Source organism: Haliotis cracherodii, unplaced genomic scaffold (genome assembly GCF_022045235.1).
Source record: "Haliotis cracherodii isolate W230 unplaced genomic scaffold, xgHalCrac1.p SCAF_22, whole genome shotgun sequence".
Lineage (NCBI taxonomy): Eukaryota > Metazoa > Mollusca > Gastropoda > Lepetellida > Haliotidae > Haliotis > Haliotis cracherodii.
In genome coordinates this window covers 2,665,898-2,691,102 of record NW_027266278.1, presented here as the reverse complement: position 1 = coordinate 2,691,102, position 25,205 = coordinate 2,665,898, and the positions used below count along the sequence as shown (strand labels likewise).

At 41.5% G+C, this 25,205-nt stretch overlaps 1 protein-coding gene and 1 long non-coding RNA gene across 2 annotated transcripts in view; both read right to left on the bottom strand.

Moving 5' to 3' along the window:
• Positions 1-16,305, bottom strand: part of LOC139471431 (voltage-gated potassium channel subunit beta-2-like) — a 55,013-nt gene extending 38,708 nt beyond the window's left edge. Inside the window, exons 1-9 of the mRNA XM_071253794.1 lie at positions 16,259-16,305; positions 13,389-13,463; positions 12,594-12,638; positions 10,832-10,875; positions 9,035-9,121; positions 4,538-4,623; positions 3,501-3,621; positions 1,539-1,633; positions 1,089-1,209 (exon numbers count right to left, since the gene is read on the bottom strand). Of these exons, the coding sequence (XP_071109895.1) occupies positions 1,089-1,209; positions 1,539-1,633; positions 3,501-3,621; positions 4,538-4,623; positions 9,035-9,121; positions 10,832-10,875; positions 12,594-12,638; positions 13,389-13,463; positions 16,259-16,305 (721 nt within the window). The remainder of the gene's footprint in view (positions 1-1,088; positions 1,210-1,538; positions 1,634-3,500; positions 3,622-4,537; positions 4,624-9,034; positions 9,122-10,831; positions 10,876-12,593; positions 12,639-13,388; positions 13,464-16,258) is intronic.
• An 82-nt stretch (positions 16,306-16,387) lies between these two features.
• On the bottom strand, positions 16,388-22,010 carry LOC139471169 (uncharacterized). The gene is made up of 3 exons (XR_011653821.1): positions 21,949-22,010; positions 19,279-19,367; positions 16,388-16,448 (listed from the first exon to the last, which is right to left on the bottom strand). It is a non-coding gene; the product is annotated as an uncharacterized lncRNA (long non-coding RNA).
• Between the last annotated feature and the right edge of the window lie 3,195 nt (positions 22,011-25,205).

The window sequence follows — 25,205 nt, the reverse complement described above, 5'->3', positions numbered from 1 at the left end:
AAACAGGTCAATGTGGAGGTCAATGTGGAGGTCAATGTGGAGGTCAAAGTTGAGGTAAAAGTTGAATCTAAAGTTGAGGTCAATGTGGAGGTCAATGTGGAGGTCAAAGTTGAGGTCAAAGTTGAGGTCAATGTGGAGGTCAATGTGGAGGTCAAAGTTGAGGTCAATTTTGAGGTCAGAGTAATCATGGTTGAAGTGAATTGAGGACATAACTAAGGGATCTGATCATAAGATGAAAGATTGTGATATTGCCGGAATATTGCTAAAAGCGGCGTAAAATAATACTCACTCACTCACTCACTCATAATCCCATTTATTCTCTGTTTACATTGTTTATTTGTTTCATGCAGAAGTCAGCAAATTTCCAAAGATATCAGGGCGGCCTGTAAATATTCAAACCATATCAGAAACCCATGTTTGTCGTAAGAGGCGATGAACAGGATCGGGTGGTCAGGCTTGCTGACTTGGTTGATGCATGTCATCATATCCAAATTGTGTGGATCGATGCTTATGATATCAATCACTTAATTGTCTGGTCCAGACTCTATTATTTACAGACCACCATCAAATAGCTGGCTTATTGCTAAGTGTGGCTTGACCCAACCAACAAGACAAACCATGATCTACAGCCCAGTCTAGATGTTGTAATGAACGTCCTAGGTGACTTGGAACATAATCGTGTGAATTTACAAACTTTACAAGTTTTGAAATACTTAAATCCAACTTGCTGGGACTGCAGATTGAAGTGCTTCAAGCCCCCCTTTAAGATTAGGTCTAGGACTGCAGGTTGAAGTGCTCCAAGTCCCCCTTTAAGACTAGGTCCAGGACTGCAAGTTGAAGTGCTCCAAGTCCCCCTTTAAGACTAGGTCCAGGACTGCAAGTTGAAGTGCTCCAAGCCCCACTTTAAGACTAGGTCCAGGACTACAAGTTGAAGTGCTCCAAGCCCCCCTTTAAACCTATTTCTATTCCCACCTATGGCGAGCTGTGCTATAGAATAGCCTAGTCTAGACTTGCTGGGACTGCAAGTCGAAGTGCACCAAGCCCCCCCCCCCCCCTTTAAGCTTGTCTAGGACTGCTGGTATTCCCACCTATGGCGAGCTGTGCTATAGAACAGCCTAGTCTGTCAGCAATCACTGCCACCTCTCTCAATTTGGCCTGCTGTCGTCGTCCATCTTCGCTTAGCACTTTATCCTTCAACCAGCTGTAGCCCTGAAAGCATCAGTAATTCACAGAATAAGATGCATTGTTCAAAGATGAAGATGTAAATAATGAAAACTCAGACGTGAAGTGAAGGTTCTCCTCAAATCTCATTACAATGAACCTTTTATATCTTTGCAATTTTTGTTAGGTTTTGCAGTTATTGCTTCAGGACATGAAAGTACTTTCTCTGAAAGAAGGAACTGATTATTTTTTATTCAATACTCATTTCATTCAGGACAGCATATCGGAGGAAACATATTTTGTTCAGTATTTTCTATAACAAATTATTTTTTCAAAAACCAATATTTGAAGCCTTCAAGATAGTAGATGGTTGTTACCTTGAGGGCAGCCCTGGAGTAGATGGGAACACCGTCATCGTACTTCCCCGTGAGGATCCCACTGGCAAGAGGGGACCACGTGACTGTCCCGATACCTGGAACAAGCAGTGAGTCACTATTGTAGTATCAACAGTGTCATAGTATCAACAGTGTCACAGTATCAACAGTGTCATAGTATCAACAGCGTCACAGTATCAAAAGTGTCATGGTATTAACAGTGTCGTAGTATCAACAGTGTCGTAGTATCAACAGTGTCATGGTATCAACAGTGTCAGAGTATCAACAGTGTCACAGTATCAACAGTGTCATAGTATCAACAGTGTCACGGTATCAACAGTGTCATAGTATCAACGGTGTCATAGTATCAACAGCGTCATAGTATCAACAGTGTCATAGTATCAACAGTGTTATAGTATCAACAGTGTCATAGTATCAACAGTGTCACAGTATCAACAGTGTCACAGTATCAACAGTGTCATAGTATCAACGGTGTCATAGTATCAACAGTGTCATAGTATCAACAGTGTCATGGTATTAACAGTATCACAGTATCAACAGTGTCATGGTATCAACAGTGTCATGGTATTAACAGTGTCATGGTATCAACAGTGTCACGGTATCAACAGTGTCATAGTATCAACAGTGTCATAGTATCAACAGTGTCACAGTATCAACAGTGTCATAGTATCAACAGTGTCACAGTATCAACAGTGTCACAGTATCAACAGTGTCATAGTATCAACAGTGTCATGGTATCAACAGTGTCACAGTATCAACAGTGTCATGGTATCAACAGTGTTATGGTATCAACAGTGTCACAGTATCAACAGTGTCATAGTATCAACAGTGTCATAGTATCAACAGTGTCATGGTATCAACAGTGTCAAAGTATCAACAGTGTCACGGTATCAACAGTGTCACGGTATCAACAGTGTCACAGTATCAACAGTGTCATAGTATCAACAGTGTCACAGTATCAACAGTGTCATGGTATCAACAGTGTCACAGTATCAACAGTGTCATAGTATCGACAGTGTCATAGTATCAACAGTGTCATGGTATCAACACTGTCACAGTATCAACAGTGTCACAGTATCAACAGTGTCACAGTATCAACAGTGTCATAGTATCAACAGTGTCACAGTATCAACAGTGTCACAGTATCAACAGTGTCACAGTATCAACAGTGTCATGGTATTAACAGTGTCACAGTATCAACAGTGTCACAGTATCAACAGTGTCATAGTATCAACAGTGTCATGGTATTAACAGTATCAGTCATGTTCATGCTACAGCCAGCAATAAAACACCAACAAAATATATGTTCATCACAATATCATAGTGAGTCAGTGCATTGGGGTTATTGCCGCTTCAGACAGTATTCTAGTTATATCACAGCGTGTCCGCTTAATGTGTGAGGAAAGCCCGCAGTGATGCAGGACTCAGATGTTCACCACTTCTGTGACATCCAAGAGCACGGTATGGTGCTGACAAACCTAGAAACATAATCGGTATGAACTGGGATTTGAACCCAGAACAAAGGTTTCTGGTGTGTCCAAGTGATGCAATACCTAGGTGACAGTAGACCCTTCCAATTAACATTAGATCCAACCAATTAACATTAGATCCTCCTAGTTAACATTAGATCCTCCCAGATAACATTAGACCCTTCCAATTAACAGTAGACCCTTCCAATTAACAGTAGACCCAACCAGTTAACATTAGACCCTCCCAATTAACAGTAGACCCAACCAGTTAACAATAGACCCTTCCAATTAACAGTAGACCCAACCAGTTAACATTAGATCCTCCCAGTTAACATTAGACCCTTCCAATTAACAGTAGACCCTTCCAATTAACAGTAGACAAAACCAGTTAACAATAGACCATCCCAGTTAATATTAGACTCTCCAAGTTGTTGTTAGACTCACACAAGGTGCTGGAAGCCCGCTGTAGACCCACCTATTTTATGGTATAGTTCTGGCATCTGTATTTCCACCTTCTCCCTCTGGAACAGATGGTACTCTGCCTGCTCCGCTACCGGAGGAATCAGGTTGAACTGCCTCGCCACTGAGTACGCCTCCTACAATCACAGAACACACATACAACGCTAGCCTGTTGGTCAGAGAGCCATCCAAACACAGTGCCATCAACATATGGTTGGTCGACAGTACATTTTCAGATGGGATAAAATGTGTTGGCTAGTAGAGTCATGATTTGATGAAATCAGAGGAAAGATAAAGCTGATAACTGTTTTCCTGTGCACATGAAAGCTTCTACGTGCATGTTATTGATTGAAGTGTCATAAAATATCTTCCTGGGCTCCATGCAAGACACCATTCCATTTAATAACTTTAGACACGGAGAAACTGTTTAATGTCATCGGTATGCCAACAATATTAATATCAACTGTCTTACGTCGTTACCATCCAATCCACAGTTTAATCAGCGTGAACAAGCATTGATACTGGGGGCTATTCTCATTGGCTTGTACTAGCATTGATATTGGGGGCAATTCTCATTGGCTTGTAGTAGCATTGATACTAGGGCTATTCTCATGGGCTTGTACTAGCATTGATACTGGGGGCTATTCTCATCGGCTTGTACTAGAAATGATACTGGGGGCTATTCTCAACGGTTTGTAGTAGCTTTGCAACTGGGGGTTATTCTCATCGGCTTGTACTAGCATTGCTACTGGGACTATTCTCATTGGCCTGTACTAGCATTGATACTGGGGGCTATTCTCATCGGCTTGTACTAGCATTGCTATTGGGGCTATTCTCATCGGCTTGTACTAGCATTGCTACTGGGGGCTATTCTCATCGGCTTATACAAGCATTGCTACTGGGGGCTATTCTCATCGGCTTGTACTAGCATTGCTACTGGAGGCTATTCTCATCAGGAAGACAAAAGGGACAAAGACATGAGGGTACCATACTTTTACAACTGGAAGTGTTTAAAAGATTTAATTTCTTAAGTTATGACCTGGAACCACCTACCATGATCTCCATGGGGCTCCAGCGGGATGTCCCCCAGTACATGGCCCAGCCGTGGTTGATGACATGGGTGAAAGCACGCACCACCTCTGTAACATCAGAGGGATATAGTCAAGAGTGAGTGAGTGAGTGAGTTGGGTTTTTACGCCACTTTTAGCAATATTCCAGCAATATCACAGCAAGGGACACCAGAAATTGGCTTAACACATTGTACCCATAGGGAATCAAACCCAGACCTTCAGTGTGAACGCTTTAACCACCAGGCTACCCCTAGTCAAGACCTTGCTTCCGGCTACACCTGACACAGCTTCACCCGATTCAGACAAAGGTGACTGTAACGGATCAACCACTTACATAAGGGGAGTGGGGACTTTCCTAAAGGAAAGAATATTTAGTCCGGTCACTGCTCCTAAATATGCAGTTGTTTCTCCGACAGAAGCAGCCAAACAAGTTGCAAATCCCAAGGGAATATTACTTTTTTCCATTTTTTCTTGACCATTTGGATTTTCCATATTGATATTTTCTTAAAATGATTTCATTGTGTTTCACAGGTATGTTTGTCTGTATATATGTATGTATGAATCATAATGTTTTGTCATTTCAAATATTGCATCTGTTCCATAATGGAATGTTTTCTGCAATGAATATTATCCCATGCTATCCTATCTTGAAGTTACAGTAAACTACGGTTATAACGAAGTCAATGGGACCACCAATTTTAGTTCGTAATATCCGTCGTTCGTTGTACGCATTTCGACCATCAGACATCTTTTATCAAGTCATGTGACATCATGTTACTCGATAACTTATAAACAAGTGTGCACTGTACATGTACAGAATATATCCACTTCAATCACTGTGTTACTATTGTTAATTGAGGGTGTAGTTTGAGGACAAGGTGTCAGTACTTAAGAATACATCAATTACCTTCAGTATTTATTGTCGCTTTGACCAGCCGCGCTTTGCCGCAGTAGTTTTGATAAGCAGACTGGTGACACGTGAGGAGCTCAGCTCAAGGATTAACAGTTCGTTATATAAACGGGACCACAAGATGAGTTCACTCTATCCGTTATTTCGTTATGAGCATGTTCGTTATATCCATTATGATTATATGATAAAATATATGGCAAATGGCCTGGACCAAAAGAACAGTTTGTTATATCCGTTAGTTCGTTATATGCGTGTTGGTTAAAAACGTTGTTTACTGTACATGATAAAGCCAAATATAGTTAATTTTGAGCCGCTATGCCTGTTCAGTGGTGGACTTAGAACTCTGTCTTCAACACTGTAGCCTGACCAACCCCATGTTACATGAATCTACACCTCACTGAATCTACACCAGCCCTTCCTTAGCCAATTTGACTTCTGTCAAAGCAATTTAAGATTTAATATCAACAAAGCTGATATCCAATCTGGACCTATTCTTTCCACTTGATCAGTGAACATCAGTAGTTTCCTTGAATGTAGTATGAGAGATTTCCTGCAATGCCATATTGATTTCCACACAACCACTGTTACTTATGACAAGGGCCTCTCTTAGTCAATTCAAGATGCTGTCTACATCAAGGACAGCTTCATCTACACAAAAGCCTGGGGCAACAAAGTCAATTAGGCTGAAGTCAAAGTACACCTGAATCTTTTCATATCACAATTGTCAATCTGTCATGACATGACGGATTAATAATAGTACTATGGAACAATTGGGTGATCTTTAACCTCCTTTGAGTAGAAAGAGAAAGAGAGATATAACATGATATAATGCTAATCACACATGGTTTAACACAACGTACAGGTAACATGTATTTATCTGCTAAAAGGATAGAGAGAGAGAAAGAGATATAGAGACAGATAGAGAGAGAGAGAGGGAGAGATAGAGAGAGAGAGAGAGAGAGAGAGACGTGTTAGTATACACACTTATAACATGATATAATGCTAATCGTACATGGTTTAACACAACATACAGGTAACATGTATTTATCTGCTAAAAGTATAGAGAGAGAGATAGAGAGAGAAAGAGAGAGAGAGAGAGATAGAGAGAGAGAGGGAGAGAGAAAGAGAGAGAGAGAGAGAGAGAGAGAGAGATGTCTTAGTATACATACTTATAGCATGATATAATGCTAATCAGACATGGTTTAACACAACGTACAGGTAACATGTATTTATCTGCTAAAAGGACCAACAAACATGATAAAAAGGAAGAGGCTTCAGCGTTCAGTTTCTGACTACTGCACTGAATACAGTTTTGAAAATACAACGTTAAAACCAAAATATTATTTACGATATTTCAAAATGGCTGCTCATCATTCGGGTTCTTGTTTGTTTAGATCGGGTACGGGCTCATAGTGCTCACATTCTGTATTCAAGATGGCCGCCTTAATAGCCTCGTCCTGACACAAATCTCTACACATATCATCACCTAAAATGGTCTTGAATTCAATTAAAACAAACCAGGAGAACAGTGAGTGAGTGGTTTTACACAACTTTTAGCAATATTCCAGCAATATCCCAGCAGGGGGCACCAGAAATCGACTTCACGCATTGTACCCATGTCGAGAATCAACTCGAATTTTCAGCATGACAAGTGAATCCTTTAACTACTAGGCTACCCCACCACCCCAGGGAAGTGAATAAAGATAACTTAAATTTTAAAAACTGTTTTATTTTCCACTCAATTAAATATAGGCTGGCTTAACCATAGAACAAGAACATCAATTGATGTGGCCTTAATAATTAAGCAAAGGAGCATAAGGTCAATCTGGTACCAGCTTCAGCAGTCAATGTAACATTCTCTCCTTTATAACCCTGGAAGATGGCTTCCAGCCAACACCTACATGGTTATAACAAGCTATATCACTCAAGTGTGTAGCCAATATTGCTACATGCTGTGTTAGTGCCAGATATAAAAGTCCATATTTCCCTATCACGACCTGAGTAAATATTTGACAGATGTAAACTGCATTATGTCTCATTATAGATCTGTCTCGCCATAGGTAGTGCAGACACAATTAGCACAATGAGGTTGACCAAGAAATCGGTGCCAACATCCTCAGACTGCAATGCATGGATCGTGAACAGCATCGGTTTTGATCGTGTTACTATGGGATTGAGATCACGTTTCAGTCTAAAATAGACAGCGACCATGAGCTACTGATCAAGTTGTCATCAAAATCTGATGAGTTAGAAATAAAACAACACTGAACCGTACTGAATATGAATATTGAATGTTGACTGAGTTGCCGTTGTGAGACCACTCCTGTCATATCTGCCAGTGTTTGTGAAAGACAGGTGACGCCTGTTTGTGTGTGTGTTTGGCACCCCCCCCCCCCCCCCCATCTTAACGAAGCAAGTGAGTTAACTGACTGTAAAAGTCCAGTTTCCACCCTTGTCGAGCAAGGCTGGAATTTCTAAGCTCAATCGTAGAGCCACCTGTGGCTATTACAAAATTATGTCCCTTCTATACCCCTCCTACTGACCAATCAGATTCCACCTCTCATAGCACTTGAATTAGCTTCAAAGAAAATGGTGGAGCCCAGTCAAGATGATCTGATCAATGATCAAGATATTGATATTGTAACAAAACGGGGTTTTCCTCGCGAAGAGCATCAAATCATGTGAGTAACTTGATTGAAAATGTGAAAAGATTTGGAAAATATCTGTCGATGCCCAGTTGACGGTACACATTTTTTGCAAATCCTTAGTCAACCGAAATCTGAACGTTGAAATCCAAGTTGATTTTGATTGGTCCATGCATAGACTCGTCAGTCCAGGCAACATATAACTCCTGACTTTAAGCCTAGTTTGGCAAGGGTGGAAACTGGACTTTTACAATCAGCTAACTCCCTTGTCTCGGGAAGATGGCCTCCCCCAGGAAGGATTTCAATGCACTGAGCAGCACTAATGTAAACAGAGACATAAATTCTCTCCTTTTTCATTTAAAAAATATATTTTTCATTCATACATTAATGTGTGTGAGCAAATGCTATTTTTTGGTGTATACAAATCTCAAATGCCATATTGAAGGCTTCAAAGGCCTACCCTTGGGACAAAAGTCTTGTCCAGGTATTTGCAATTTAGGCTTCTTACAATATGCAAGAAAGTGAATGTTGTTTTAGATCACAGTCAGTAATATTAAAATAGATATAAAAAAATGTTCTTCAAATGAAGCTGCTCTCCTCCGCTGTTAAAGAAAACTAGACTTGGTTTAGTTTGGTCTAGACATGCCTAGGATTATTGTAAAAAAAATAATATATATATATATACTGTCATGGCCCTGGCCCTGAAACAGCCATGTTTGGGTATTACATTTGACCGTAAGCCTGATTCAGGTCATCTGGTAAAGGTATCATTAATTTCCTGCTTGTTAGGGGGATGTGTCCTTTTTTCCTGTGTGGCAGAGAGCTAGAAGCAATGAAAGACAGAGTCGTGTTCAGCTGATGAAGCACCATGTGAACAGCTGTCAGACACAAGAAGACATGCTCCAGAAAACAATCTAGTCCTTACCTTCCATTGGTGTGTGTGAGTCCGGCTTGTTGGCGAAGAAGATGTCCACATAGTCCTGCTGCAACCTCTCCAGCGACCCCTTCAGACCTGGCAACATTGCACACGTCACAAATTGATATCACCACATCATACATACATCAATCTGTGACACGGTGATACGGATTGCGAAACTTCTTTGAGAGGCATTTCGAAGTTGGAATACTCATCAAGGATAGGATATGTGGATGAACAACTTCCTTATTACAATAAGGAGTGACGGTAAGGTTGTGAGAACAGTGTTAGAACCTACACCGAAAGGTTGCTCCTATTTGTAAAAAAAAGTTGTTCATCAATATATTTTATCCTTACTTAGATTGTGAAACACAGGGATTTCTCTCCAATACAATCACTGATCTAACACACCCTTTTCAGAAAGTGCAAGTAGGTGTTAACTCCAGCACACACAGGAAAAAAAGTGACGTTGCCGCCATTATGACATGATGGCTTGGGTAGTTACGTGACTACTTGGCGACAACTAGTTGTGTGTAATTGACAGTGAAGAGGACGTCTCTTGAAAATCTGAAAATTTTAGTAAGTGTGATTGAAGCCAAAATACAGGACTTATGGCAGATATGTAATAGAGGTAGAAGTTTCATAAGAATTACGACCTTTTCAGAAAGTGCAAGTAAGTGATAAGATGCAATCTAGAATATTTCACACACCAAAATGTGAATTGACCCTTACGTTTTATTTACAGCAAAAGTGAATGGGAGTATCCATGGTAACGCCACAATGTTTGTGAAACTATGAAGCCACTGCATTGTAAAATTCCGTCATTAATAACACATATCAACAGAATGTTATGCATGTTAGAAACTAAGGCGTGTGAGTGAGTGGGTGAGTTGGGTTTAACGCCACTTTTAACATTATACCAGGCGTGTCAGCTTGTGGGTGGAAAGCTTGAAGTGATGCAGGTCTCGGATGTTTACCACTTCGGTGAAACACACGAGCACGGGTATGTTGCTGACAAACCTGGAAACCTACCAGTAATTGGGGTAAACTGGGATTCGAACCCACAGAAACTAAGGGAATTCATAAGCATGCACGTTATTATCCATTTGCTAAAGATTAATATACCTACACATAGAATCATGAAGTTTTCTAATAGATGAAATCTTTACCTATAGTTGGTTAAAATTTACTAAAAACTTCATTTTTCATTTGGAAAGTTAGATTATATCATCTCCATTTTGAAAATAATTTATATATATTAGAAGACGTCACATACACTGAAGAAAGACCAGTAGAGGTCCGCCCACAATAAACACCATTCTATCATGGTGAGCAACACCCAAAATGTGCCCACACACATTGTACCACTTTTCTATCATGGTGAGTGACACCCAAAATGGGCCACACACAGTGTACCACTTTTCTATCATGGTGAGTGACACCCAAAATGGGCCCCACACATTCTACCACTTTTCTATCATGGTGAGCGACACCCAAAATGGGCTCCACACATTCTACCACTTTTCTATCATGGTGAGCGACACCCAAAATGGCCTCCCACACAGTGTACCACTTTTCTATCATGGTGAGCGACACCCAAAATGGCCTCCCACACAGTGTACCACTTTTCTATCATGGTGAGCGGCACCCAAAATGGGCCCCCACACATTGTACCACTTTTCTATCATGGTGAGAGACACCCAAAAAGGGCCCCCACACATTGTACTATGGGAGGCAATAAACCTGGGTCTAAGGTCTGATAATCGAATACTTTATCCTCTTGGAGGCCCTTCTCTTCCACATTACCTTCAACGATATGTTTCCGGGAAAGTCCTTTCTCTGTCTCGGCCCTGGAAACAAACATGGAGGATGCTAGTATGTTTGTTTGTTTGTTGTTTAACGCCACACTCAGATATATTCAAGCTATATGACGGCGGTCTGTAAATAATCGAGTCTGGACCGAACAATCATGTGATTGACATTATGAGCATCTATCCACGCCATTGGGATATGATGACAAGCCTCAACCAAGTCAGCGAGCCGGACCATCCGATCCCGTTAGTCGCCTCTTATGACAAGCACAGTCACCTTTAGTGAGTGAGTGAGTGAGTGAGTAGGTGAGTGAGTATAGTTTAACACCGCTTTTAGCAATATACCAGCAATATCACGTCAGAGGACACCAGAAATGGGACTCACACATTGTACCCATGTGGAGAATCGAACCCGGGTCTTTGGCACGACGAGCAAACGCTTTTACCACTAAGCTACCCCACCGCCCACATGGAGTATGAACAGTGATGATAATTATTAAATGGTTGTGTATACGTAGTATCGGTGTTGAGAGTTTTAAATATAAAAAAAGTAAAAGGTAATAGGCAGAGTTATTTCCCTTCTTTATTCATTGGAATCGTTTGGGTTAACTACTGTAAGGATATATTTACGAAATGAAAAATTTCAGAGACTGTCCGGATGGTATGATATGTATTCAAGCGAGTGGATTGGTCCAATAAAAGCTTTTTATGTTTTGTAACTATTCCATGGCAACAGTTATTGTTTGTTTGTCTGTTTGTTTGTTATTTAATGCCGCACTCAGCAATATTCCAGTTTTATTACGGCGCGGCAGTAGTGATGAGTTTTCATTTGTTTTAGGGCTGGGACGAGTCCAAATTTACTAACCGGGAACCTACGCCCCTATTACCCGACCCTACCCGAATACCCACTGAAGGTCTCAAGAGAGAGGTACAAAATGTCTGATTGGGAATTTTTTTACAACAGCCCTGGCAAAACGTATTTAGATACATGTATGAAACAATCTGGTCATGCATACACTGAAGTTGACTTAAGTTATATCTTTATTCAACCATATGAAAAATCAGAAGGAATGGGTGCATAGTCAGAAAGAAATGCGAACATTCATGACTTGTAGTGCAACCATAGAGTTCTAGATAATTTTTGTCATTAAACAATAATATAGCATGTGACTAACCACGGGTCCGGGTAGTCCTGTGGGTACCCGGGTCCTAGTCAGTACCCACCCGACCAGGGTACACAAGTTACTCGTCGCAGCCCTAACATGTTTGTATGACAACATTAGATCTTTCTGGTGACCACCAGTGGGTTCGGTATGCTAACTGTAACTGAAAATGTGAGTCAATTATGACGCCACAAGAAGATGACATCACATCACACTCAATGACGTCATGACGTCTACATAGGCCGGCCACCATGCACGGGTTTTACAAGTCCATGTTTGATTGTTTGTTAAACGCCTCACTCAGCAATATTTCAGCTATATAACTGCAGTCTGTAAATAATCGAGTCTGGACCAGACAATCCAGTGATTGACATCATGAGCATCAATCCACGCCATTGGGATACGATGACATGCATCAAACAAGTCAGCGAGCCTGACCACCCGATCCCGTCAGTCGCCTCTCATGACAAGCATAATCACCTTTTACGGCAAGCATGGGTTGCTGAAGACCTGTTCTACCCCGGACCTTCACAGGTCTACAGGTCCAAGACTGCCAATCAGATTGTTAGATGTTACAAGTAATGATGCACTTACTTCCCTCCCCAGTAGATCTTCGTGGACAGAATGTAACTCGATCTCCTGAAAGACAAAACAACCTCCTTTGTACAAAGAGCTGTAGCAGTTGAAATAATCAATGTCCATACAACAGGCAGTCGTGGAAACATTCTGAACAATACACCTTGAAATCCGTACAGCGACTGATTTGATTTAATCACTGACAGCGCCAACCAGACAATGTGAAAATTACCTATCTAAACCTGAATACGAACAAGGGGAAATCATTTGTAGTGGTGGGACAATACTCAGATGCATCGGTGGATCACGATTTAGTACTTCTCGATACAAGTATCGATCACAAGTAAAAAATATTGATTCTGAACTGTATGAACTGTAAATAAGTTTTGACTGACTGTTTAAACAATTGTGTAAAATTAGCAATGAATCAGTGCATATATAAGAGCTATTTCGTCTGTGTGCATTTGATATTAATCCAATTAATTGGATGGAAGGTGAGTGTAGTCATTAAATATTGAGCAACTTCACAGCTTGTCGAATGTACGTCTTCGGCCCTGAAGTAAGTCTATCAAAACATTTCTTTAAAATAATTGAACTTTATTATTTCGAAAGAACCTTTTCTCTTTCCTGCTGTTTTCACATGTGGAATCAAGGAAACTAGACTTGGTTTAGGTTGATCTAGACTTGCCTAGGCTTTTAGTATATATACTTGGTGTGTGTGTGTGTGTGTGTGTGTGTGCATGCGTGCGTGTGCGTGTGTGTGCGCGTGCGCGTGTGTGTGTATTACATGTGTCAAGTACAGGAATAGCATACCTCCAGCTCTTCTTCTTGAGAATATTCCCCAGTGTGTTCTCGGCCCTGAAGAACACAAGTCCAGAGTGAGTGAGGCTGATGATACATGAACAAAAATTCAGCAGTATCACAGCCTGCCTGCTGACTATTTGGTACCCACGAGCACAGGATCATAATAAGCCTGACCTATGATCACCAGATCCTGGCATGGTCAAGGGGCACAACTCTGTACAGCAAATTGTTGCACTTTACATCGCAATGCACCAGCACCGTCTTGAATCTGACCAGAATTATATTTTCATCAACAAATCATACAAAAGAACAAAATAACGTGACGCAATACATACAACTATATATACACTGGGGATCACTAAAAGTAGGATTAAACTACATAGGGTATAACACTACATAACACAATGGATATAACACTACAATATAACACATTTGATACCACTTGCTAGGGCAAACAGTGACACTAGTAGCACGAGAAGAGAGTGAGTGATTGACTATGGTTTTACGCCGCTTTTAGCAATATTCCAGCAATATCACGGCCCGGGACGCCAGAAATGGGCACCACATATTGTACCCATGCAGGGAATCAAACCCAGGTGCCAAAAAAATGTAACTAGATATCAATTAAGGCTACTTTAGTTTGTTTGTTTATTTGTTGTTTTACGCCACACTCAGAAATATTTCAGCTACATGTATATGATGGCGGTCTGTAAATAATCGAGTCTGGACCAGACCATCCAGAGATTGATATCATGAGCATCGATCCACGCAATTGGGATCGATGACATGCTTCAACCAAGTCAGCGAGCCTGACCACCCTGTTCGCCTCTTACGACAAGCATAGTCAACTTTTACGGCAAGCATGGGTTTCTGAAGACCAGTTGTACGTCAAGGCTACTGTTAGCTGTGACACAGAGGCTGTGTGTAATACATACACACATCCAACACTTCTCTGTATCGCAAGCCTTCCTCTATCAATATAGCAATCCTACTTCTCAAAGGTGAGTAGGTGTGAAGCAGTTTGGTGTGTGAAGAGCAGAACATACGTATGAACTGTGAGTGGAAAATATCGTGAGAAAACGGCAAGCAAGAAACTTCATGAGAAACTGTAGAGTTGTGTGGAGGTTGAACTAGGAGGCCAGCTGTTTGGGCATGCCATTCAGGGAAACTAAACTTCCAGTGTCTATTTCCGTCTATTGATAACTTGGGAAGCCTTGTCTCGTTAACAAACAGGTGATTTAGGATGAGTCTTCTAATGCCGCTTTGAACAGTGACAGTTCTGTTACATAGTCATAGATATAATGTTTATTTGTTTGTTTGTTGTTTAACGCCGCACTCAGCAATATTCCAGCGATATGCGTTGATCTGTAAATAATGGGATCTGGACCAGACAATCCAGTGATTGACACCATGAGCATCGATCCACGCAGTTGGCATACGATGACATGCATCCACCAAGTCAGCAAGCCTGACCACCCGATCCCATTAGTCGCCTCTTACGACAAGCATAAGTTGCTTGGGACCTATTCTAACTCGGCATCCCTACATGGGCAGGGTGGTGAGGTGAGGTGAGGTGAGGTGAGGTGAGGTGAGGTGAGGTGAGGTGAAATGGGGTTCAACGTCACGTCCAAGATTATTGCACTTATATAGCGACGTGCATGCACATCATGTGTGTGTGGCTGCTTGTACTGGTCCGGACTGATGCTGATTTATAGTGCTAGCTCACTGAGATACCATGCCACAGTTTAACATGTATACCCCACTCAGACACAGTATACTGACTCCGAGCCAACCAGTCCTTGTTTTCTCCCCTTAATGTCGAGCGCCAGACAGGGTAACAACAAGTATCATCTTTAAGCATGACGAGCAAACGCTTTAACCACTAAGTTACCCCACCCCATGGAGTATGAACAGTGATATGAATAATGGCCCATGCCATCTTCGTTTGTTGGTTAATGCCACACTAAGCAGTATTCCACTATATGACAAGCATGCCTTGAAATAGCCACATCTGGACCAGACAATCCAGTGATTGATATGAATAATGGCCCATGCCATCATCGTTTGTTCTTTAACGCCGCACTCAGCAGTAATCCACTATATGACAGCATCCTTTGAAACAGTCGCATCTGGACCAGACAATCCTGTGACTGATATGAATAATAGATCTTTGCAACTGGGATACAATGACCTGCATCCACCAAGTCAGCCAGCCTGACCACCCGATCCATGCTTGGCCACATGCTGTACTGCATCGTGCACCCACTGACCTCAGCCTGTGGCCTTATTTCTGATTTGTTTGTTTACGCCACACTCAGCTCCATAACTACATCCTAAAGATAATCGAGTCTGGACCAGACAAACCAGTGATTGATATTGTAAGCAGTACACATCACCAGTGTACAATGAAACAATCATCCCAGTCACCAAGCCTGCCCACCCATCCCGTGTGGTGGCCTCTTACATCAAGTCAGTAGGCCTGTACAAAGTCAGCAATAGAATAAAGACAAACAACTTGTTCAATGAATGGAGCATAACGAATGAATGCTCATAATAAAGGAAGGTGTTTTTGTGGGAAATATGGTAGTTGAATACTAAGGTTTGTTTACACTGTTCGGGCGTGGTCAGTGTGTGAAGGTATGCACTTATGATACATACAAGAATACAGGAAGCACGGGGGCCTAATTTCTTGTCACAGAAACATTTGGAAAGTGCACCAGAGGGTGGCAAATACAGGTGACAATGTCTTGGAGGCCTGCGAATGGCCAAGGTACCTGACATGGTTTCCAAATTGCGTCGTCCCTATTTCCCTATTTGACAGAATGGCAGCTACATGCAAGAAATAAAAACTGTTGAGTAAAATATACGAAGGAACTTACAGCTGTCCCTGACCAGCGATGGAGATTTGACCAGACAGAACCAGCATGTTGGTGATGCCAGGCACAAGAAACGTGTGCGTGCCGCCATGGCCAGCTGATGGAGGTTAACAAGGCCATTTGTGATCTCTCCTGTGATTGGTGCTTGCAGTTACGGTTACGGGTGATGGGTTAGACTTGCTCCAAATCTCTACTGAATGAAAATTACATAATAATGGATAATAATGCACTTGTCTACAAGGAGGCCAGTCTTTTATAGGGACAATATGTTCTTATTATTGATATATTTAAGGAATTACGATTGGAACTAATAGCCATATCCTTAAAGACTTGTGCCAGTGTAGTGGTCGGTGAAATGGAGACCATGAGCAGGGTGGATGTTCACACGTTGTGGGTTTGTGTGAAAAGTGGAAACGAGTTGAGCTATGAGGAAGAAGATCTAATTGTGGTTGATGTGAAAAATAAAGAATAATTATACAATCATTTGTTTTCACAGAAAACAAAAGACGTGAAGGTAAATGTGGGATTAATTGCTGACATCATCATTTTTCTGTCAAATGTTACTGAAATTACATCATTAACAGGACATTCATGCTGTTATCCCATCTTATGAAGGAGTGCAGTTGAGTTCATTGAGGGAAGTAATCAGTCCTCGGTAATCCCAATGTGATGTAGGTGGGTCTAAGATGTCCACCACTTTGGCAAAATCCATGAGCTTGGGTATGGTGGGGAAAAACTTAGAAACATAATCGGGTCGAACCAGGATTCAAACCCATGAACACTGGTTTCTGGCATTCATTTTAAGATTAACATATATCGTAGTCTCTTCAATAAAGTTATGTATACAGTCGAAAAAACATAATTCTATGAGGAACCACCCAAGTCTCTTAATATTTGACAATGGGATAAGTATATGATGATAGTGAGTGAGTGAGTGAATGAGTGAGTGAGGGAGGGAGGTTTAATGCTGCTTTGAACGGTATTCCAGTTACATCCCAGCAAACAGGCTGAAGGGCTGAGAATGGGATGAGTGCTATCAGATGGAGCTGAGATGGGGATGAGGGGTGGAACAGAATGGGGGGGATTGTTGTATATGATCTGGGGTCTTAACGAGAGACAAGATTATATTGAACCACCAACTTGTTTGTGTGGCTGATATTACTAGTCGGGACTAATGCCCATTTTATAGTGCTAGCCCAGTACTTGGTTTGGCTCCTTAATGCCCAACGCCAGACAGGGTAACAACAAGCACCATCCTTTACCGTCCCACCAGGGGATCGAACCACCGACCTTCCACTCTCACAGTCTTATAAACACGTGAGTGAAGTTGAACAGTGAAGTCAGCAATATCCAGCATCACCACGGCAGTAAATAAATGAGTCTGGGACATGGTATAAGGACATGGCATATGGGCAGGGCATATTGACATGGTATATAGAGAGGTATATGGACATGGCGTATGGACATGGCGTATGGACATGGAGTATTGACAGGGTATATGGACATGGTATATGGACATGGTATATGGACAGGGCATATGGACATGGTATATAGAGAGGTATATGGACATGGTATATGGGCAGGGTATTGGACATGGTATATAGAGAGGTATATGGACATGGTATATGGACAGGGTGTATGGACATGGAGTATTGACAGGGTATATGGACATGGTATATGGACATGGTATATGGACAGGGCATATTGACATGGTATATAGAGAGGTATATGGACATGGCGTATGGACAGGGTGTATGGACATGGAGTATTGACAGGGTATATGGACATGGTATATGGACAGGGTATATGGACATGTAGTAATGAAACACTTCAGATGTTGGTGTCATACTTTGTTAGGCACAACAGCACTTGTCTCTCGGACAGACACTGACCAAAATATCCGAAAGCTCCAAAGCAAGTGTACAAAACTATGGCAAATCTAGATTTCTCCTGAAAAAGAAGAGATTTTCTGGAATCCTTTGTATCACATGTTGCCATGGTTGCAAGTCAATTGAAACAAAAAACATCAATATAGACCTAAATGTCAGCAGTAGTAAGCACCCTGGGAGCTTGGCAAATTATCAAAGGTAGGGGGTGCTTATTGAAACCACAAGTTACATTTGTTGTCAGAGACATCGAGGTGCCCGAAACTTGAAAGAAATGGCATGGATTTTCCATGACTTTGGATCAAATAAAAGAGATAGCTAACCCATGCCCTATCACATACCTAACCCTAAGGATCGTATAGGGGTGCTTGATCGGAATGGGGTACCTAACCCTAAGGATCGTATAGGGGTGCTTGATCGGAATGGGGTACCTAACCCTAAGGATCGTATAGGGGTGCTTGATCGGAAAGGGGTACCTAACCCTAATGATCGTAAAGGGGTACTTGATCGGAAAGGGGTTGCTAACCCTAATGTAAAGGGGTGCTTGATCGGAAAGGGGTACCTAACCCTAATGATCGTAAAGGGGTACTTGATCGGAAAGGGGTTGCTAACCCTAATGTAAAGGGGTGCCTGATCGGAAAGGGGTGCCTAACCCTAATGATCGGAAAGGGGTGCCTAACCAATGATCGTAAAGGGATGCTTCATCGGAAAGAGTTGTAGGTAACCTAACCTACCCTAACACAACGAACTGTGAACTGAGTGCCACAATGAACAGCCTGAGACAATTAGCTCTAATTAAGCAGGACCCAGTAAACTGCATTGTTGACAATAACAGTTACTCCCTCACCATCGCTGTAATAAACACACTCACAAAAGGACCTGTCTTGTAAATCCATTTCGGGATTATCTATATTCAACCCCAAGTCTGCAGCAAAAGACAGTACAAATTCCCAAATTTGGAACACTATTACAATTTTTCTTTCCCAATTTGACTGCTGAGGGAACAAATGGAACGTTGTTTGGATTTCCATATAAATCCCTGCTATTATTAGAGCGAGGTACTTCATACCACAAATACAGTATACCTCATGAAAAATACTATTAAGTACAAGGAGACCAAAGGATAAAATCGCCTACCTTTCACAATCTTCCATAAAGAAGAAAATATCAGGGCTGTGGTAAGTTGTGTCAGGAGATTGTGTCGGCGCCCCACAGCCATCTTGGGTCTGCAACAATGTCCAACACAATAAGCACAAGTGATTCATGACCAAAACAAGTTAAAACATAATTACTCCACCACTGTTCATGCTCTGATACCTTGGTAACCAACCAAAACATCAATTTCTTGGAAAATGAGATATAAAGGTCTTAATACAGATGTCACTTTTCCTGGTTCACGATACGGGAATAGTTACAGAACTGTTACCATGGTTACAATCAAGTGGTAACACAAAGAGACTAATGTCGACAATATTATTTACTTTTACATTAGGTTTTTAGAGAAAAGTTAAAAGTAATAATCCATGATACAATGAACAGGAAGGGATTGGGAGGAAGGGATTGGGAGGGACGGGGGGGGGAGCCAGGGGGGAGAGAGACGAGGTGTGACATAGGTTGGCAGGCCTGTACAGCAGCAATGGAATAAAGACAAACAACTTGATCAATGAATGGAGCATAATTAATGCATATGTTACCCAGCTCACAATCACTCAGACTGACTGAAAACAACGAGGGAACATGGGTCAGTATCTTTGTATTCGTAAGAACATGGCTTTCAAAACTTGTATTGTCATCAAGTTTACAACTTGCCATGGTGCAACGGATATAGTATACAACTCATGGACTATTAAAGGGATAGTTTCAGTAAAGTGTCTATGTACCTACTTAGTTCCCTCTGTTATTTATAGCAACACTGGTCTAGATGACATGAACGCCTTTTACAATAGTTATTAATCAACACAATGGTTAACAGGATCAATATTAACTTTCAATAAATATCAGAACCATAAATCCTATGATTATAATATATTATCCATTATTTACAGTACAAGAAAAGTAACTATACTTCAAGCAGCATGAACTTTGAAATTAGTTTGACAGAAACTCTTCTTGAAATATGAAGTGTTTACATGGAAATATACTACAGAATAATACCCCAAAATGTACTATGATCAATTATGGATATCAAGATATTACACATGAATTATAATAAATGGATTTTGAGTGAAGAGCATAACATTTTATCATTCAAAACTGGCTCCCACAGGAGATATCGCTTGGATGAGATCAAGCGATATCTACACTGTAGATATCGCTGCAATGAAATTACATCACAATGGTTTACAGACCATTGTGACATCACTGGTTACCATGACGTCACAATCAAATGACATCACTGGTTACCATGACGTCACAATCAAATGACATCACTAATGGCTCTGCTACTGAAGCTGTTTTCAGTACTTTTTACACTGAAGACACTGCTAATTACTGTCTACAAATTGAAAAAGTTGAAAGAATGATGTTGGCAAGCCTCGGAGTTTTCCCACTTTTATGAACTCGTGTTGATATATTTGATATCAAAAGACACTCGGGTGAGATTCTCTATTTAACATTACAGTACAATTGAAGCGCCCTGCAAATCACTACTTAAACAAGACAACCAGAGTTGTCTCCCATACCCCTAGGACAGATTGATTTACCTAATGACATAGAGGGGAAAACTAACAACATGTACAACAGCCAGGGACATAGTTTATACTTTGATTCTTCAAGCTTCAATATCTACTAGATGTGTAGTGATATGGTGGAAAGTCACGTGACCTCAGTAACCCACAAACACTGTCTTTGGACAAAATACTGTTTGCATCCTACATTAACTTAGAATATATTGCCAAACAGACAGTTTATACAGGTTAGGCAACAAATATCATCATATATGCATAACTGGAGCCCTAAAACTTGGGTCTTTACTATGAAGAACCTTCCCTACCATGTCGTCTGTCAACGCCTACATACCGTGCGGGTAGCGCGAACATGAAATAATGAAATTACTCAAACTAACCATTTCCCTGTGTTTACAAATATAGTATTTTCAAATCTAGGTTACCTTATTATATTATTAGGTACATTATTACTTATATTGCAGCCTTATTGCGACCATAAGTTGTAATACAAACCAGAAAACAATGAAGGAATCTGGGTCCATATCTTTGTATTGTTAAGAACACGGCTGACAAAGCTGCATCAGCCAATGAGGTAAACGCATTTGGTCGTGAGGTGACCCTAATTAAGTTGCATGAACCTGGAAGACTGACAGAGTTGTTCCCCTTAGCCCATTGCCAAGACAAACAAATACATTTCCAACAGAAGAAAAGTACTATATACAACACATACTCATAATAAAGGGGATACGGTAGTTGAACACTTAGGTTTGTTTACACTGAAGGGCGTGATGAATGGCGCATGTTGATTAATGATAGCATAGTGCCGTTCTTATGTCGGATGAAATACGGTAATTGTTTAAACTGTTATAGGGCGTGGTCAGTGTGTGAAGGTAGGCATTGATCATACATACATACATACAAGAATACGGGAGGCACGCTGCCTGCTTCTTCGCAACGAAAACGCCTGCAATGTGCACCAGAGAGCGGCCAAAACAGGTGACATTTTCTGTGATGAAAGTTAAGAAGTTGCAAATGGCCAAAGGAAGGACAAGGTTTGGAACATGCCTCGTCCATGTTTTGACAGAATGGCCGCTCCGTGCGGGAAATAAAGACGATGAGTGAAATATATGACTGAACTTACCTTCAGATGCATGTGCATAATCGTCCACTCCGTCGATGCCGGTGCGACAAGACCGACCGAGCGAGCACGCGTGTGTGTGTGACGATGCCAGGCAGAGAGAAGTTGCGTGTGTCGCCATGGCCAGCTTGATGGAGGAAATGACGGCCTTGACATTAGTGATCTCGCTTGTGATTGGTGCTTTGCCGCTTCCTTCCGGGTGGCTTGGTGCCGGCTGTCTAAACTGCGTTTTTTGGCGGTCGGTGCAATGCCCAGATGCTCTCGGCGTAGCCGGTGGCCTTTGAGTGGCTTGGTACCGGCTGTCTAAACTGCGTTTTTTGGCGGTCGGTGCAGTGGCCAGATGCTCTCGGCGTAGCCGGTGTAGTCACGTGGTGGATTGGTGCGAAAAGTGGAAAGAAGTAGACAAAAATGGATCTACATGTACGATGAATAAAAGATATTTCCTATGTTGGGAAAACTAAAGTATGATTATGCAATAATTTGTTTTACAGACAACCGAAGATGTGAAGTTAAAGTAATGAAGAGTATAAAAACCCGCAGACGAGGTGTAAAATAAATTGTGACAATTGGAAAGAGAGTTAAAGCTGCATTCTACCATGAATTTAGAATTTACACGATTCTGATTGGTCAATCAGAGGCTATTAAATCACAATAAACCTCTCTGATTGAAACAGAAAGAGAGTTAAAGCTGCATTGAATAGCAAAAACCTGAAATAGCCAGAAAAGCAGGAAAGGCAAGAAATAAGTATGCCAAATCAAAATCAAAGTAGACTAAATACACTGACTTCGTTCTGAAACACTGCAAAATACTATAAAAAAAAATTCGGTTGTGGAGATTTTTTTTACAAAAATGTGAGTCGAGTCGAGTCGAGTCGAGTCGAGTCAAGCCACGTCAAGCCAAGCGAGAACATTTGTAAGTTGCATCGTGTTCGAAAGCGAAGAGGTAACCATGGGCGTAAAAACGGGGCCGAAGCGGGGTAAAAGCGGGGCCCGGGTAATCGAGCCGAAAGAAGGGAAAGGGAGAAAAGCGCTTGGTCGGGCGGTGAAAAGGAAGCGATTGGATTGGCTCGGGTTGAAGGGTGAGAGTTGAGTTTGGGGTTCATGCAATAAGTAAGAAGTCCCTTAAAAAAAGAGTTCCTTCTAGAAAGGGGGTTTGCACCCACTCAGGGTGCCCCTGGGCCAAAGCGAGCGGTGCCAAGCGACCGTGGACTGTACCTGGAGGCACAAGCACTTCCGAAAGAAGCGAAAAGTAGCCCGAAGTTGATTTCCAGACGGGTGTGAAATGTCTGGAAAACACCCTTTCTATGAATAAACGTTCGGCTATACCGCGAGATTGATGAGATTACTGGTGGCCCCATTAGCGCAGTGAAATAAACCATTCTGGCTTATGGGCGTACAGGATCGTTTGTCTGGCCATGGACTCATTTATTTGCAGGTTATAAGCTCGCAACATGCCCCGTAAAGCACCAGTGCGGGTTTTGTTCCTGGGGCCTAAAATGGAACAGCATACGTACATTGCACGTTGCATGATATCTCCAGTTTTATAAATGCGCAAAAGATGCCTTAACCACAAAGACAGATACTATTGATTCATTCGAAAACAGAAAGAACAACACTGTTCGTTGGTTATGAATAATATTTGTGGAATATTATACGTGATATTTATATAGATCTTACCGTTTCTCAGCGCACTTTTTGAACTATAAAATAAAAAATTGCGTTTTAATCGCTCTATTGATACACTAAATAACTATGAAACTCGTGACAAAAAAGTAAAGAAATGTTCCTCTGTGCTGTGCTGTGCTGTGCTGTGCTGTGCTGTGCTGTGCTGTGCTACAAGTAGGAGAAGCGATGGTTTGTGGATTGTAAACGCATAGGCAGACTCTAAGTTGTATAAATGTAGTGCATGACTGATTAAAGACACATTTCTCTCAGAATGTCACATTGAAACATGTTCCGCAGTCTTTCTCAGAATTTAACTTGAATTGATGTTAGAGGTGACTAGGTTGATTGGCCGTTTTGCTCTACATGTGTACAATGTTGTACAATGTTGTACAATGTTGCACAATGTTGGACATTAAGTTTCCCACCGGAAGTGGATTGCAGTCACACCGGAAGTAGGGATCAGACACACCGGAAGTGGATTGCAGGCACACCGGAAGCGGACATCAGACACCGGAAGTGGATTGGAAACACACAGGAAGTGGATTGCAAGCACACCGGAAGTGGGGATCAGACATACCGGAAGTGGATTGCAGGCACACCGGAAGCGGACATCAGACACCGGAAGTGGATTGGAAACACACAGGAAGTGGATTGCAAGCACACCGGAAGCGGACATCAGACACCGGAAGTGGATTGGAAACACACAGGAAGTGGATTGCAAGCACACCGGAAGTGAATTGCAAGCACACCGGAAGCGGGGATCAGACACACCGGAAGTGGATTGCAAGCACACCGGAAGCGGGGATCAGACACACCGGAAGTGGATTGGAAGCAAACCGGAAGCGGACATCGACCAAACCGGAAGAGGACTGGCAATCTACTTTGCATACAGTTACATCAGTCAACCAATCGGATTAAGACATTTCGATGTCAGGCAGGTCAACAATGTGAACTAGGCTGGTTTCATTGATAAATCGTAGTAACACTTCCATATATGGCACCTATTTCTTGGGAATGGTATGACGGACGGTTGACTATTTTTTTTGGGATTGGGAATGCAAGGTAGATCTAATGCTAATGCCGACCCTTGAAGCTTCGTTAGGCCTAGCTTTGATGAAATATTTCATTTGAATACACCAGTCACCCTCGAGGCTCATGCTCTCTCGATCGCCAAAACTTGCTTGACAATGTCAAACCACAACAGATAGGACTTTTAACGAGTCAAAGTATGGCATTTATCATATATATATATATATATATATATATATATATATATATATATATATATATATATATATCCAGTCCCTGTCAACTAGAGTTCGTATCGTGGCATCAATAGCAATAATCGGACCGTGGTTGTCGTTCCATTACACACAATTTCGCCGCCAGGTAGCATAATAATTGGATTAAACTGCATACTTCCGTTCGGATTTGTTGACTGGTATTTCCGGGCTGATCAGCTGATCAGGTGATAATTGGCTTTTTTAGATGGAGGGAAAAATATCCGCGTCAGTGTAAAACTTGTGTTGATTAAATAAAATAGACAAGTAAATTATGGGAGCCATGCGTTACCGCGCACTATAACCGAGATAGCA